The sequence below is a fragment of the Pseudorca crassidens genome, chromosome 4, assembly GCF_039906515.1.
Source record: "Pseudorca crassidens isolate mPseCra1 chromosome 4, mPseCra1.hap1, whole genome shotgun sequence".
Lineage (NCBI taxonomy): Eukaryota > Metazoa > Chordata > Mammalia > Artiodactyla > Delphinidae > Pseudorca > Pseudorca crassidens.
Window position 1 is genome coordinate 4,406,255 of NC_090299.1, and position 12,364 is coordinate 4,418,618.

Below are 12,364 nucleotides of genomic sequence, written 5' to 3' on the forward strand. Positions count from 1 at the left end.
GGTGGTTACCTTCCCCCCGTGTATGCTTTCTCAGCCGTAAAGGGGGCCAGTTGTACCTACCCCACGGCGTTGAGAATGAACACTGAACACTGTCTGCGAGAACGCCCGGCACGTGCTCGGCTGGTACTGGTGACGCCGACCCCGCCCGCGTGTCAGGAGCTGCTGTCAGTTCACTGAGGGAACTGTCCCCGAAAAATGCTGTCAACTACCCGCCAGCGACGGAAGGCCAGCGGCGGGCTCCGAAGCAGAGGCTCGGGTGCTGGTCTCCGTGCTGGCAACAGCCCAGCCTGGGAGGCCGTCCACCAGCTGCTCCCGAGGGAAACGGGGGCGGGGCCCTCCTGCTCCTCGACCGCTGTGCAGCCGCCAGCCTCCCAGGCCTGGTCACAGTCACTTCACCCACGGGCCCAGGGCCGCCGGGACGGCATCTGCAGTGGCAGAAGGGGCAAGGCCGGCACCTCAGGGACATCTAAGCAGGGGCCTTCACGCCCCTCCCTTCGCTGTTCACTGGGCTGTGACACCACGGTTCCTGGGGACAGTAACAGGCCAGGGCCCCGCCCCCAGCTGCTGTGCACAGGGCAGCCCCGTTTCAGTCCAGCTCGACACCCCACCCTGCTTTTGCGGGTGAGGGCACTTGTGAAGCAGTTACGCTCGCAGGTCTTCAAAGAGCCACGACGACAGTAGGGCCAATGGTCGCCGTGGCCACGAGGCGCACCCCCGTGCAAGGAGCTGGCGGACGGGAGAGGTCCTGGACGCGGCAGCGGAGGGCACGCTCCTGTGACGTCTCCTGTCGCGCCCGCACACGGGGCCGCCCCGCCAGCCTCCGGCCCTGCCTCAGTGCCTCCGGCAGGGCGGCCGGCTGCCACCACACCGCCCAGCTGGGCGCCGCGGCCAGACCAAGGAAGACGTAGTTCGGCCAGTTCAGCCAGGGAGGATGCAGACGCATCCCGGGATGGCGCCCACCCGCTGCTCAGCCACGAGAGAACGGTCGGGGGCCTGCTGGGCACGAGGCACTGCTTTAGGTACTCAGCCCTGGGGTTCCCTTTACAGATGTCACCTCCAGTCGGGTTGGGGAAGGATTTCACAGACAACGGTGCTGAGGCAGCCGCTCAGCTAGCTGGGAAAAGTGAAGCTGACTCCTTCAGCTTTGGTCCTCGTCTGCAAGATGCACGCTCCAGAGATTTGCTCTACCTAACACGGGAGAATATTTTTTCACTCTTAAGATGGAGAAGGCATTTTAAAAACGTGCCTACACATCCTAGAAACCAGAAAAAAGAGATGGGTAGAACACAATTCGAATCCTCCTGTAGAAACCCACCTCTCCTCCGTGCTGTCGAGAGGCAAGTGCTCAGCTTAAGGACGGTTGAAAAAAAGGAGGTCTAAGCTTTCTGAGGTTGACCGTGGGTAACTGAAACCCTGGAAAGTAAATCCACGGTAAGGGTGGGCAGCTGTACATGAATTTATACATGTGATAAAATGACACAGAATTATACATACATATCTCATCAACACATATTTCCTGAGTTTGATATTGTACAGTAGTTCTAGAAGATGTAGACATGGGGTAAACAGTGAAGGGTTCATGAGCCCTCTCTGTACTATCTTTGAAATTTCCTGTGAATCCGTAATTATTTTGAAATAAACTATTTTTAAAAGTCAAAAAAAAAAAAAAAGAAAAGAAAGGATGTCTAAGCTCATGCACAGGTCTAAAGGACCTTGTGTCAGTGTGACGTGGGCGACACCACAGCACCAGCAGCAGGCATCCCACGGGCTGGAACTGCCCTTCCGCAGCCATCGTCCAAGGAGACCCATGTTTAAGGACATCCACAGAAATGCTATTTAGAATACTGAACAAACACGAAAGGAACATTCTAAATGTTGATCCATGGACTTCCCTGGTGGCGCAGTGGTTAAGAATCCGCCTGCCAGTGCGGGGGACACGGGTTCGATCCCCAGTCAGGGAAGATCCCACATGCCGCGGAGCAACTAAGCCCGTGTGCCACAACTACTGAGCCTGTGACCTAGAGCCCGTGAGCCACAACTACTGAGCCCACATGCCGCAACTACTGAAGCCCACGTGCTCTAGGGGCCACGTGCCTCAACTACTGAAGCCCATATGCCTAGAGCCCGCGCTCCACAACAAGAGAAGCCACCGCAACAAAAAGCCTGCACACCGCAACGAAGAGTAGCCCCCGCTCGCCACAACTACAGAAAAGCCCCTGCGCAGCAACGAAGACCCAGCACAGCCAAAAAAAACAATTGATCCACAAGGAACCTGTTAAATTCATATAATAGAATCATACAGCTATAAAAATGACGCAGATCTATCATTACTGACATGAAAAGATGTCTGAGAAAAAAACCTATTTCTGAAGTCACAGAAGAGCAGGTATAGTACAACCCTTTAATGTAAATTTCTCTCTCTCTCTATATATATATCCATATATACATTCAGCTGTCTAGAATGGTGTTTTGCACAAATGTTAGAAGCTACCCTCTCAGGGTGATGGAGGTACAGATGAATATTCCTGTATACTTCTTTAATAATACATTGATTTCTTTCTTACAGTGTACAGTGATCATGTTAATATACATACATGGAATTTTTTTTTTCTTCAGAACAGAAAGATTAAGCTTTGTCTACCACCACAAGACAAAAATGGTGTGTTCTTTGCAAGGTTCAGGCAGTAGTTCCTAGGGGTGGGGATGGGGGGGGGGGTGGACTCTTTTCTCAGCAGGCCCCACCCATTTTCTTCTCCAGCAAAACAGACGCCAGCACTCTCTGCAACGCCTATAGGAAGAGCTAAATAACCTTCTTCTGGAACGATGTGACCTTGGCACACATAATTAAGAGGAGGCTGGGGTTCTTTATAAAAGAATCTTTGCTATGATAAATAAAGACAACCAACTGTTTTTTAAATTTTTTATTTGGTGTTAACTCCACAAGAAAACAAAAAACCAGTTACTCTGGTGTACGTGAAATCAGAACGATACAACCACGGGGGAAAAAAAGAGCCCAGGAATGGAAAACTGATACTTCAGTGCTACGGATATGCAATGCGCTTCATACCACAGTGCGTTTCAGCGTTTTGCCAACTTTTTAAAAAATGCTTTTTCTTTGTGATCATCCATTTACAAAACTGAAAAGCATACTTTCAGCTCTGTCGCTGAAAGCCTCTGGGCTTCAGCCACTTAGCTATGAAAACAAATAAATACATAATCTGTTAATCCCCTTGCCCGCTTATAATCCATTCCCATTCCCCCGTGGAAGGTGCAACGTCTTCCCACTGGCGTGTAGGGAAGGCTGCGCCTTGACCACCTGGAGCCCTTTCGTGATAAAAAGCAGCTGTCCAGAAATCAACTGAGCTAAAGGTTGTGTCTGAAATATATTTATTTGGTCTCGGCTACATAAGCAACGATTTCTAGGATGATCGTCACTGTAGTGATTTTAGGAATTTACAACTTCCAATTCTTTTTTGCCTTTGCTGTTAAATTATATTTCAGTGCAGATGCTAATCAATTTTTAGGAAGCTCTGGAAGAAAGAAAAATACATATAACCTTATAAAGTCTGTAAATAAATAACAGCAACATAAAACCTTACACGCGCACACACGCACACACACACAAACCCACTTTAAAGTGTCAAAGATGTGCTGTATAAAAACAAACCCTGACATGTGGTGAGACCAAACCCAACGGCCATCAGGTTTCCCACAGTGAGGACAGACAGCGCCGGGGATGACTCCACAGCCCTGGATGGAGTTGTCTGTGTCGTCAATTAAGAAAAAGGCAACAAAACCCAATGCTCGAAGCAAATGATGTATTTCTCAGCCAGTTCAGCTCCCAGCTAGTAAATTATGTGTTTACTGCCCGCCAAAATAGTGGCGAAGCTGTCTCACCCATATTAGACTTCCTGATGTTAGACATGCTAAACTGATGTCACACATTGTTTTTTGTTTTTAAAAAAACAATGAGTTGGTTAAAAAAGAAAAACAATTTTAAACGTTTAGGTTTTGCAAATGTTGCTCCTTCTAACTTCAGCCTGTTGCATGGCAGCGTGAAAGCTCAAGGAAGCAACCGTCACGAACGGACGGGACTGGATGAGAGGGACTGACCCCTGGGTTCCCGAGTGACACGGGAAAGCGGGTCCCATGAACCAATCACACAGGTATGGGAGAAATCAGTACTCTACCCTCCGACCCGCCACACACAGAACTTGCCCAGAACATTCTCGCAAACACAAAATGAGATCTAAGCTACACTAAGTCACAGCCACAGGAGCAGCCCGCTGCAGCAGCCAAGGTCTCTCTGGGGCGCTGGGATGGCCTTTACTGCGTGCCAGACGTGTACAGTCTCAAGTTCTGGGGGCTGCGATTCAGTATCGGTCACCAGAAAAATCTCATCTGCAACTAAGGTCCTCATCGAGTATTGTCAGACGCACCGCAAATAACCCTGAGCGGTGCCTGCGGAAAATGTAACTGCAGCGTTAAGAGCAGGTCGGGGGTGCGCTCTCACCCCGCTTGGCCTCAAACGCTACCCCGTACCTCAAAGCCTTGGCTGCCTCAGGTGACAAGAAAGTCACAAACCATGGTATTGTCCATGATACTCTAGGGGGAACATCCTAAGAGAGAAAACACAGTATTTTGTAAGTCTCTAAAAAGCACACCCTTGTGGTTCCTACGTTAAATGTACATGAGATTTTACTGAATGAAGACCGGGGATGAGTCACCCATGCTGCCCTCTTGCCTTCAAGCAAGGCACTGATCCACTGCAGGGTAAGTATTCATATCCCAGTTCTTGGAGGACAAAGCCTAAATGTTCCAAAGCTAAAGTCTCTGAATAGCGGAAGTGGTTGCTGACACTGCGACGCTAATAAGGTGACAGTGATGTGACTGCAGCTGGAAGGAAGGCAACTGCAGTGAAGATGCAAAAGGCAGTGATGCTTCTAAGACGAGCACATGCACACCCATTCTTGGTATGACAACACATCTAGTCTATTTCAAATAGCCAAGAATTTAACAGCTTGAAAAAAAAATCTTCAACAGGATAGCTGTCCTCAACTCTAAATAAGCAAGAAGAGAAAGATAATTACTGATCTGAACCAGTTAATTGAAGAAGAAACCTTAGAAACCTAAGTTGTTGTTTTAGATGAACAGGCCTCACAAAAGGGTACTTTTCGCTCACATATCAATTTTTAAAAATAATTTGTACTACACTCTGCAGGTTTAGAGATGAGTTCGGGAAAAGAGCGCCTCCTCGCTGGGCTCCACCCACGCGCCGCCACCTTCCGAGCCCGTGTCCTCCGAGGCAGAGCTGGCACTGGAGTACATCTTTCTGCGGAAGCCGTTTGCTTTTGCTCCAGAATTTCTCTCTCCTGTGCACCTTGCTTCATAAACAGAAGACACCTAAGATGAAAGGAACAACTGTCAACAGGTCAAAAGCCAGTTATTTTTTCAAAAGGGCTATGTGAGACACTCTATATATGCACAGATTAAGAAACAAATCGTTGACGTTTTCCAGTGGAGAGTTACAAAAATCTGAAGAGTTTTCCTGTTTGAAAGCAAAACAAACAAGCTTTCCTCCCTGATCTATACACGATCCCAAGCCCTAATTCTCCATGTTCAACCCCTCGGACAAAAGGCTGCCGATGTCAGGGCTGGATGGAAACGAGTCTCTGAGCGGGGCCTCCACCGGGAGGACGGCACGGCCTTGCCCTGCTGGGGCTCCCGTTCCAGGGGAGAGGACAGCAAGCAGACCGACCAGCACAGCTTCCCAGCTTCCTGCTGCGCTGACCAGCTGGGGGAAGTGGCTGCCGGGCTCTCCAGACAGGAGCGGCGGGGCATCCCCGCCCGCGGCCGAGAAGCAAGCGGTACCACAGAAACAGCCAGAGCTGGCTTGGGACTTCGGGGCTGTGCTTCTGAGTTGGGGGTCCATAGGTATATGGCACCTTTGGGGGATACTTTTGGCTGTGTGGGACTCTCCCCCACCCACAAGATGGTTAGCATCTCTGGCCCTCAGGACACCAAGTGCAAGTGGTAGTCCCTCCCCAGTCATAATACCTGGTGATGCGTCCCTGCACAGTAATTAGCAACATCCTCCTCCCCGCCACAGTGACTAGTAATTCTTCCCCCTCCCCCAGGTGACGAGCAATGCCTCCCTAGTCACCCAGCCACAGTGACTAGCAAAGTCCCCCAAGCACCCGCCCACCCCCATTTCCAGATGGCAGTACTGTCCCTGGTTGAGAGCCCCCGAGGAAGGAGGACGGAAAGACCACCACACGCCTGAGGGGGGAGCAGAGGACGCAGGATCAGAGAGGCAGGCGAGGGCAAACACACACGGCCCGGCAGCGAGTGCGCGAGGGCGAAAGGCCATGGCGGTCGGCAGTGGGAGTCGGACTCAGGGCTGAGGGTCATGGCTCAGGTCTGCACTCGGGCTGTGGCTGTGTGGATACACGTTCTGAATCGTTACGGGCCTTTAGTTTTCTCTTCCGCAAAACAACAGCACCTACCTCCCGGGGCGGCTGTGAGACTAAACGAAGTAACCCTCGCGAGGCTGTCCTGCCTCACGGTGTGGGGAGAAGACTGCGGAGGGGAAGGCGGAAGCAGGAAGGCCAAGGCGAAGCCCACGGCGAAGCCCACGGCAGAGGTCCGCAGGGGGCGGTGACGCGGAGGAAGCGCGAACGATGGAGCCGGCTGAGAGGTGGGTGGTCAGCACGGGCACACGGACCGCGTGTGTAGGTGAGAGAAGGAGGAACGAAGAACGAGTTCTGGGTCTGGGGACTGACACTGGGGGGTGGGACATCCACGGAGATGGAAAGACGCTGGGGGACGCCCCCAAACGTCTGCCTCGATGTGCTCGGTCTGACAGGTCCACGGACACCAAGACCACAGGGCGCTCTGGGAGCAATTTCTCACGAGACTTCAACTGACAATGACAATCACACTGAGAAGCCAAGGAAGCTCCCTCCGACACATTCACCTGCCTGCCTACCCGGGCGAGGCACAGGCCCTGTCCCTGCCCCAGGGGCTCACAGGCGGGGTGGGAGGCGGGCGAGCAGAAAGTGCAGTCAGCTGAGGGGCAGGAATGAGCACCACACTTTGATGGGGAAGAGGGCGACCACCCAAGGAGTTTAAGGGGAGTGACAGGGTCAGATTCGCATGGAGAAACTCCCTCTGGCGGCAGAGTGATGGACAGACTGCAGGGAGAGAGGGAAGCCTTGGCAGTAAGTGGGAGGCGATGCAGACCAAAGGGCCGCGGACGAGGAAGGCCACACCCACAGAGCTTGGTGACAGGGAAAGGCAGTCACAGGACTCCCAGACTTTGGGGGTTGTGGTGGCCGTTTGTAAGTTAGTAATAAGGAGGAGGACAGTCCACTTACCCTATTAAAATCTAACAGACGCTCTTCATTACTGGGCATTTCTTTAACATCTGGATATTCTTCTATACCATTCTCTCCCTTGGCATTTGTATAACATTCTTAATCATTTTGAATGGAGAAGGGAAAAGAGGGAAAGGGGGGGAAATTTCATTAAGACACAGTTACGAAACATACATTCTTGTTTCATTTTTCAATGAAAAGTCAGATCAATTAGGTCTACAGCCCTCTGGGGATTTTATGAAGTCACTAAAAGCAGACACGTTCAGCACCAGCCAGACAGGGGTGTACGAGGAGAACGTTAGGCCAGTTTAAAAACTCTTCTAACAAATTGTTCATGGAGTTAAAAAAACAAAAACCAAAAACACACGCCAGCATAACCATGCATTCTTGTTATCCCACCATGAGACATTCATTCAACAAATACGTACTCACACCTCTAAGTGGCAGGCCCTGGGAAAACAGGATAAAAAGACCAGCAAGGTCCGAGCTCTCCAGCGCGTACGTGGTGTGGAGGGGGACAGATGATGCACCACGCGTATGTTCACAGAACAAGTGAGCAAAGGAATTTCAGACAAGAGGGGGCGCAACGGAGATAACAAAGCAGGGCAACATCCTCTGTTCCTCCTCAGCTCAGCAGCAACTAAGCCACCCGTGGAACAGGGAGGAGGAAGGTGGCTAGCGCTTTGACTGGGTAAGCGGCTCTCGGAAGGGGACAGGACTGTAAGCTGGAACTGGAAGGAATCAGATAAATCATTTAGTCTAAAGCTTCTCAACCCTGCTTTTGCATTCAAAGCGCCTGGGGAGCTTTAAGAAAAGTCCGGAAGCCCGGCCCGCACCTGAGATTCTGACTGACTTGGTCTGGGTATGAGCACTTTCTGAGAAGCTCCCAGGTGAGTCTGAAGCACTCCCAGGGCTGATGCCCACCGGCCTTAACCTGCACTGGCCCCCCAGTCACCTTAACTCCACGGAAAGGGTGTCAGGATTCCACCCCGGCCGCCCGCAGCAGTCACCGCGAGGTGCTGGATGAGCTGCGCGCCACCCCACGCGTCACAGCAGCGGCAGGGCCAGCTCCACGACCATGGGCCCTCCTGCCATCACCGGGGGCGGGCAAGCCTGGGCCCTGCTTGGCCTCCCACAAAAGGCTGTACTCTCCGTGACCTTTGGTCCTGACAGCCTCAGGCCCTCAAACTTACTAGTGTAGGTTCACGAAAAAACCCAGGCTCTGGGATTAGACAGACGTCAGTTGACTGCTGATGATGCTACTTACTTGTGATGGAACTTGGAGCAACTTATCGAACCTCTTGGAGCCCCAGTTCTCTCATCTCTAAAACAGGATCATCATTTGCCCTCGCAGATTTCTGTGCAAGTTCAGAGATCACCTGTGCGCAGCCTCAAGTTCGGGCTGGCACACTCACTAACACCTTCCACAGCTGCTACTAACGAAAGCCCTGGGCTTGGGGCCGGCCCGCCGCAGGACAGCTGGGGAGGACGCCCTGCTCTCCCATGAGGCAGGGAACCCCTCACCCTCACCCTCACCCTTTCTGGGCCGTCACCTTTTTCTCAGCTCACCTACCAAGCTCTCATCATCTCCGTGCCCCACCGCGTTTGGTCACCACTCGTACGAGGTGGGGAAGGTAACCATTTCCTTGGCTCGGATATGCCCATAGACGAAGCGGATCCCCCCCCACTATTACCTATACTGTTTCCCTGCAGGGCTCTCTCTTTAAAACTCAAATAACACAAACACTTTTCTAAGTGAGCTTTCCAAATGTTCTGAATCCGGTGTATGAGCTCTGGAGACGGACGCGTGGGACAGACTGTGGCACACAGCTGCGAGGCCGTTGTGGTCGGACTCCCTGCTGCCCACCTGACGTGCCCCTACCCCCGGCCCACGTGCCGGGCACACAGAGGCCACAGCGTGTGCAGTCCTGCTGCTGCCCCGGCTGGCGCTCCTGCCCGGACCGCGCCCCAGCCGCCAGGCGCTTGTGTCCTGACTCCCTCAGGTCCTGCTGAGAGGTGAGCTGATCAGGAGGGCAGGGACGACGCCTCTGCGTCCCCAGCCCCTAGAACAGTGCCTGGCATGAGGCAAGCATGCACGAAATATGTGCAGAGTGGGTGTGTGTGTGGGCACACAGCAGGGCGGGGGCTGGGCCTTCGTGCCGACGGGGCCCTCGCTGCCCCTGCTCCACGGCCACACTGCCTCCTCCTCCTTTGGGGCCTCCATCTCCTGACTCACAGGAGAAAGGGACAATCCTCCTTGCCCTCCTTCCCGGGGAGGCTGGAGCTCCCAGCTCAGACTCAGAGCTGCACAGGCTTCTCAGTAATCATCAGCGTGACGTCAGAAGTTTCTGGAGCAGGGACGAGCGTCGGCAGTCACGGCTGCTGAGTGGGTGAGAAGGCCACCTGCTTCCCGGCTAAGCTTCTGCTGAGTCTATGCCCCCACCCCACAGGCTGAAAGCACCACACTTCGTAACAGCACTATGAGGCAACCGTGCAAGGATTTAACTCACGGTTGTGAGTTCAAGGTCATTCAAAAGCCTGGTCACCACACTTATCCACTGAGAGTTTCCCTGCACGCCACTCCACAATATATAAAAAGCTGAATGGACTAACAACCACGTACAGCACCTACAAGGCACCATATAGATAACCACGGACCTGGAGCTGACAGCTGAAGCGCATTCCTCAGAAAACGGGACAGAGGCTGCAGAGACAGCCCGCGACACAGAGATGGAGCCCCAACTCAGTGTGCTTGGAAGTCACCCCAAGCCGCCCCCCACCCTGGCCCTGCCTGCTCTGCCACCGCGTCCCTCCTTCCCTCTGGGTCCTTCCTGCGTGTGGGTGTCCTCTTGCTGCACTGCTCCAGGGTCCCCGGCCCTCGCCGCCTGCACTCCCATTAACTGCAGTTGGGACTCACTCAGCCAGTGCACTGGACTAGACTGAGGTCAAGGTCTGGTTTGCACTCCTATCACCCTGGTGTCTCCCGGGCACCAACTGCAGACAGCTGCTGTGGACAGCAAGCTTCTGGACCACAAGGAGACAGCCTGGACTCAAGCCTGAGCTGCATGGCTAGTGCCTGATTCTGGGCATTCAACTTGAGACTTAGCTTCCTCATCTGAAAACCAGGCTCTCACGGGGCTTGTATAAAAGACTGAAAGCACCTCGTAAGTCATGTAGAGCAACCCAAATACTAGCTAATGATGGAGGAACAGGCCTTTAATAAATGCTGTTAAATAAAAAAGATGCTGAAGGGCTTCCCTGGTGGTGCAGTGGTTGAGAGTCCGCCTGCTGATGCAGGGGACACGGGTTCGTGCCCCGGTCCGGGAGGATCCCACATGCCGCAGAGCGGCTGTGCCCGTGAGCCATGGCCGCTGAGCCTGCGCGTCCGGAGCCTGTGCTCCGCAACAGGAGAGGCCACAGCAGTGAGAGGCCCGCGTACCGCAAAAAAAAAAAAAAAGATGCTGAAAATAAAGACTCTGCTCTATGCTCCCCTTATGACCCTTTGGGAAGGAGGAAGGCAGGGCTGGGGAAGCCGTTTCTTGTGCCCACAGAACAGAGAGAAGCAAACAGTCCCAGCCTCCCCCGCAGTCGGCTGAGGCCAGGCTGCGAGGGCAGGCCAGTGCAGGCGTCCGGAGCCCCCAGTGTGCGCAAGGCCCCACGGGCAGTGAGGGACATCACTGCCCCAGGTTAACTACAAATGAGCTGGGGAGAGACACACACTCGAACATGCAAATACTAACAGGAGACTGACCTGCCCCCAGGGCTCTGACCGGAGAGACCACTGACGAAGTGCTGCAGCTGACAGCCCAGGGGACCACGGAGGTCTGCACAAGCTCAGAGTCTTGAGCTGACCACTCGGCTGCCTCCTTAGTTCTCACTTCTCCCGACATTTCAGATCAGGATCTTTTTATAGCTTCTGAGTATGTCCACCTGGGCGGCTCACAGACTAAAATCATCTTCACCAAATCTGCTACTGCTCCGACGTCCGGTCTCCCCTAACTCCCTCCTGCTGTTCACTACTCACAGAAAGTCACCCAGCAAACTCCGGCATCCTCCACAAAACCTCTCGATGCTGTTCTCTATGCCCCCCCCACCCCCCGAGTGCCTCAATCCAGGCCTTTATCCTGTCACACCCAGATCACTGCAAGAGCCTAAGAACCCCAGCAGGGGCTCTGCAGTTTTTCAATCCCTTCCCCCCTCCATTCTGCTGCTAGAACTGTTTTAAAAACCACACCTGACCTGAGACCCTCCAATGTGAACTCCTTTAAGTGGCCCTCTCCTCCTGCCTGTCCAACTCCGCCAAACTCAGCGCTCCCCCCGCCGCCCCCCGCCTCTCTCCAGCCTCAGCTACGACCCAGCTGGGCCCAGTGGGTCCCTGTCCCCGAGCCCGACTTGCCGCAGACCCTCGGCCTTTGCTCAGGCCACTCCTGTCACGGGGACTACCTCTCCCCAGCCCTCCCACCGGGGCCCCTCCTGCAGGCCCCCCAGAGCTGAGGACTCCCTGCTCCACCTCTCACGGGGGCTCCACCTCTCACGGGGAGCAGGCACGGAGCCCGTCAGGGCCGGGGTGCCTCTCCGTAGCGTTTCCACGCCCCGCCCCTCCAGGCTGTGATAGGGGTTAAAGCAGGGTCCAGTCCTCATGCATCTCTGCGTCCCCAGTGCCTGACAAACGCTGGCCACACAGAATGTTTTTGGACTGATTTTTACAGCAAAAGAATTTACTGCTTTTAATGAATTAGAAATCTGAGTGGATGAATCAATGACCTAACGCAGGTCTTCTTACCTTCACATTCTGAGGCAGGAAAAAGAGGAGAGTACAAGGCTTTTTCCCACCAGGTCTGTTTTTCTTGACTTCTATTCATTCCTTGTACATCAGTGTTCAATACAGGAAACTGTTTAGATCAAACCAAATATAGACAAAGTTCACAAACTTCCAAAATAAAGGGGAAAAAATTCAAGCGTTATTAACTATGGACTACAAACCCAGG

At 53.3% G+C, this 12,364-nt stretch overlaps 1 protein-coding gene across 2 annotated transcripts in view; it reads right to left on the bottom strand.

The window, feature by feature from the left end:
* Positions 1-2,906: 2,906 nt before the first annotated feature.
* Positions 2,907-12,364, bottom strand: part of KIAA0232 (KIAA0232 ortholog) — an 89,342-nt gene continuing 79,884 nt past the window's right edge. The window contains exons 7-9 of one of the 2 annotated variants that reach the window (XM_067735036.1): positions 12,160-12,268; positions 7,377-7,474; positions 2,907-5,403 (exon numbers count right to left, since the gene is read on the bottom strand). In XM_067735036.1, the coding sequence (XP_067591137.1) occupies positions 5,224-5,403; positions 7,377-7,474; positions 12,160-12,268 (387 nt within the window). In that variant the 3' untranslated portion in view covers positions 2,907-5,223. The remainder of the gene's footprint in view (positions 5,404-7,376; positions 7,475-12,159; positions 12,269-12,364) is intronic. The other variant, XM_067735037.1, reaches the window with a different exon arrangement.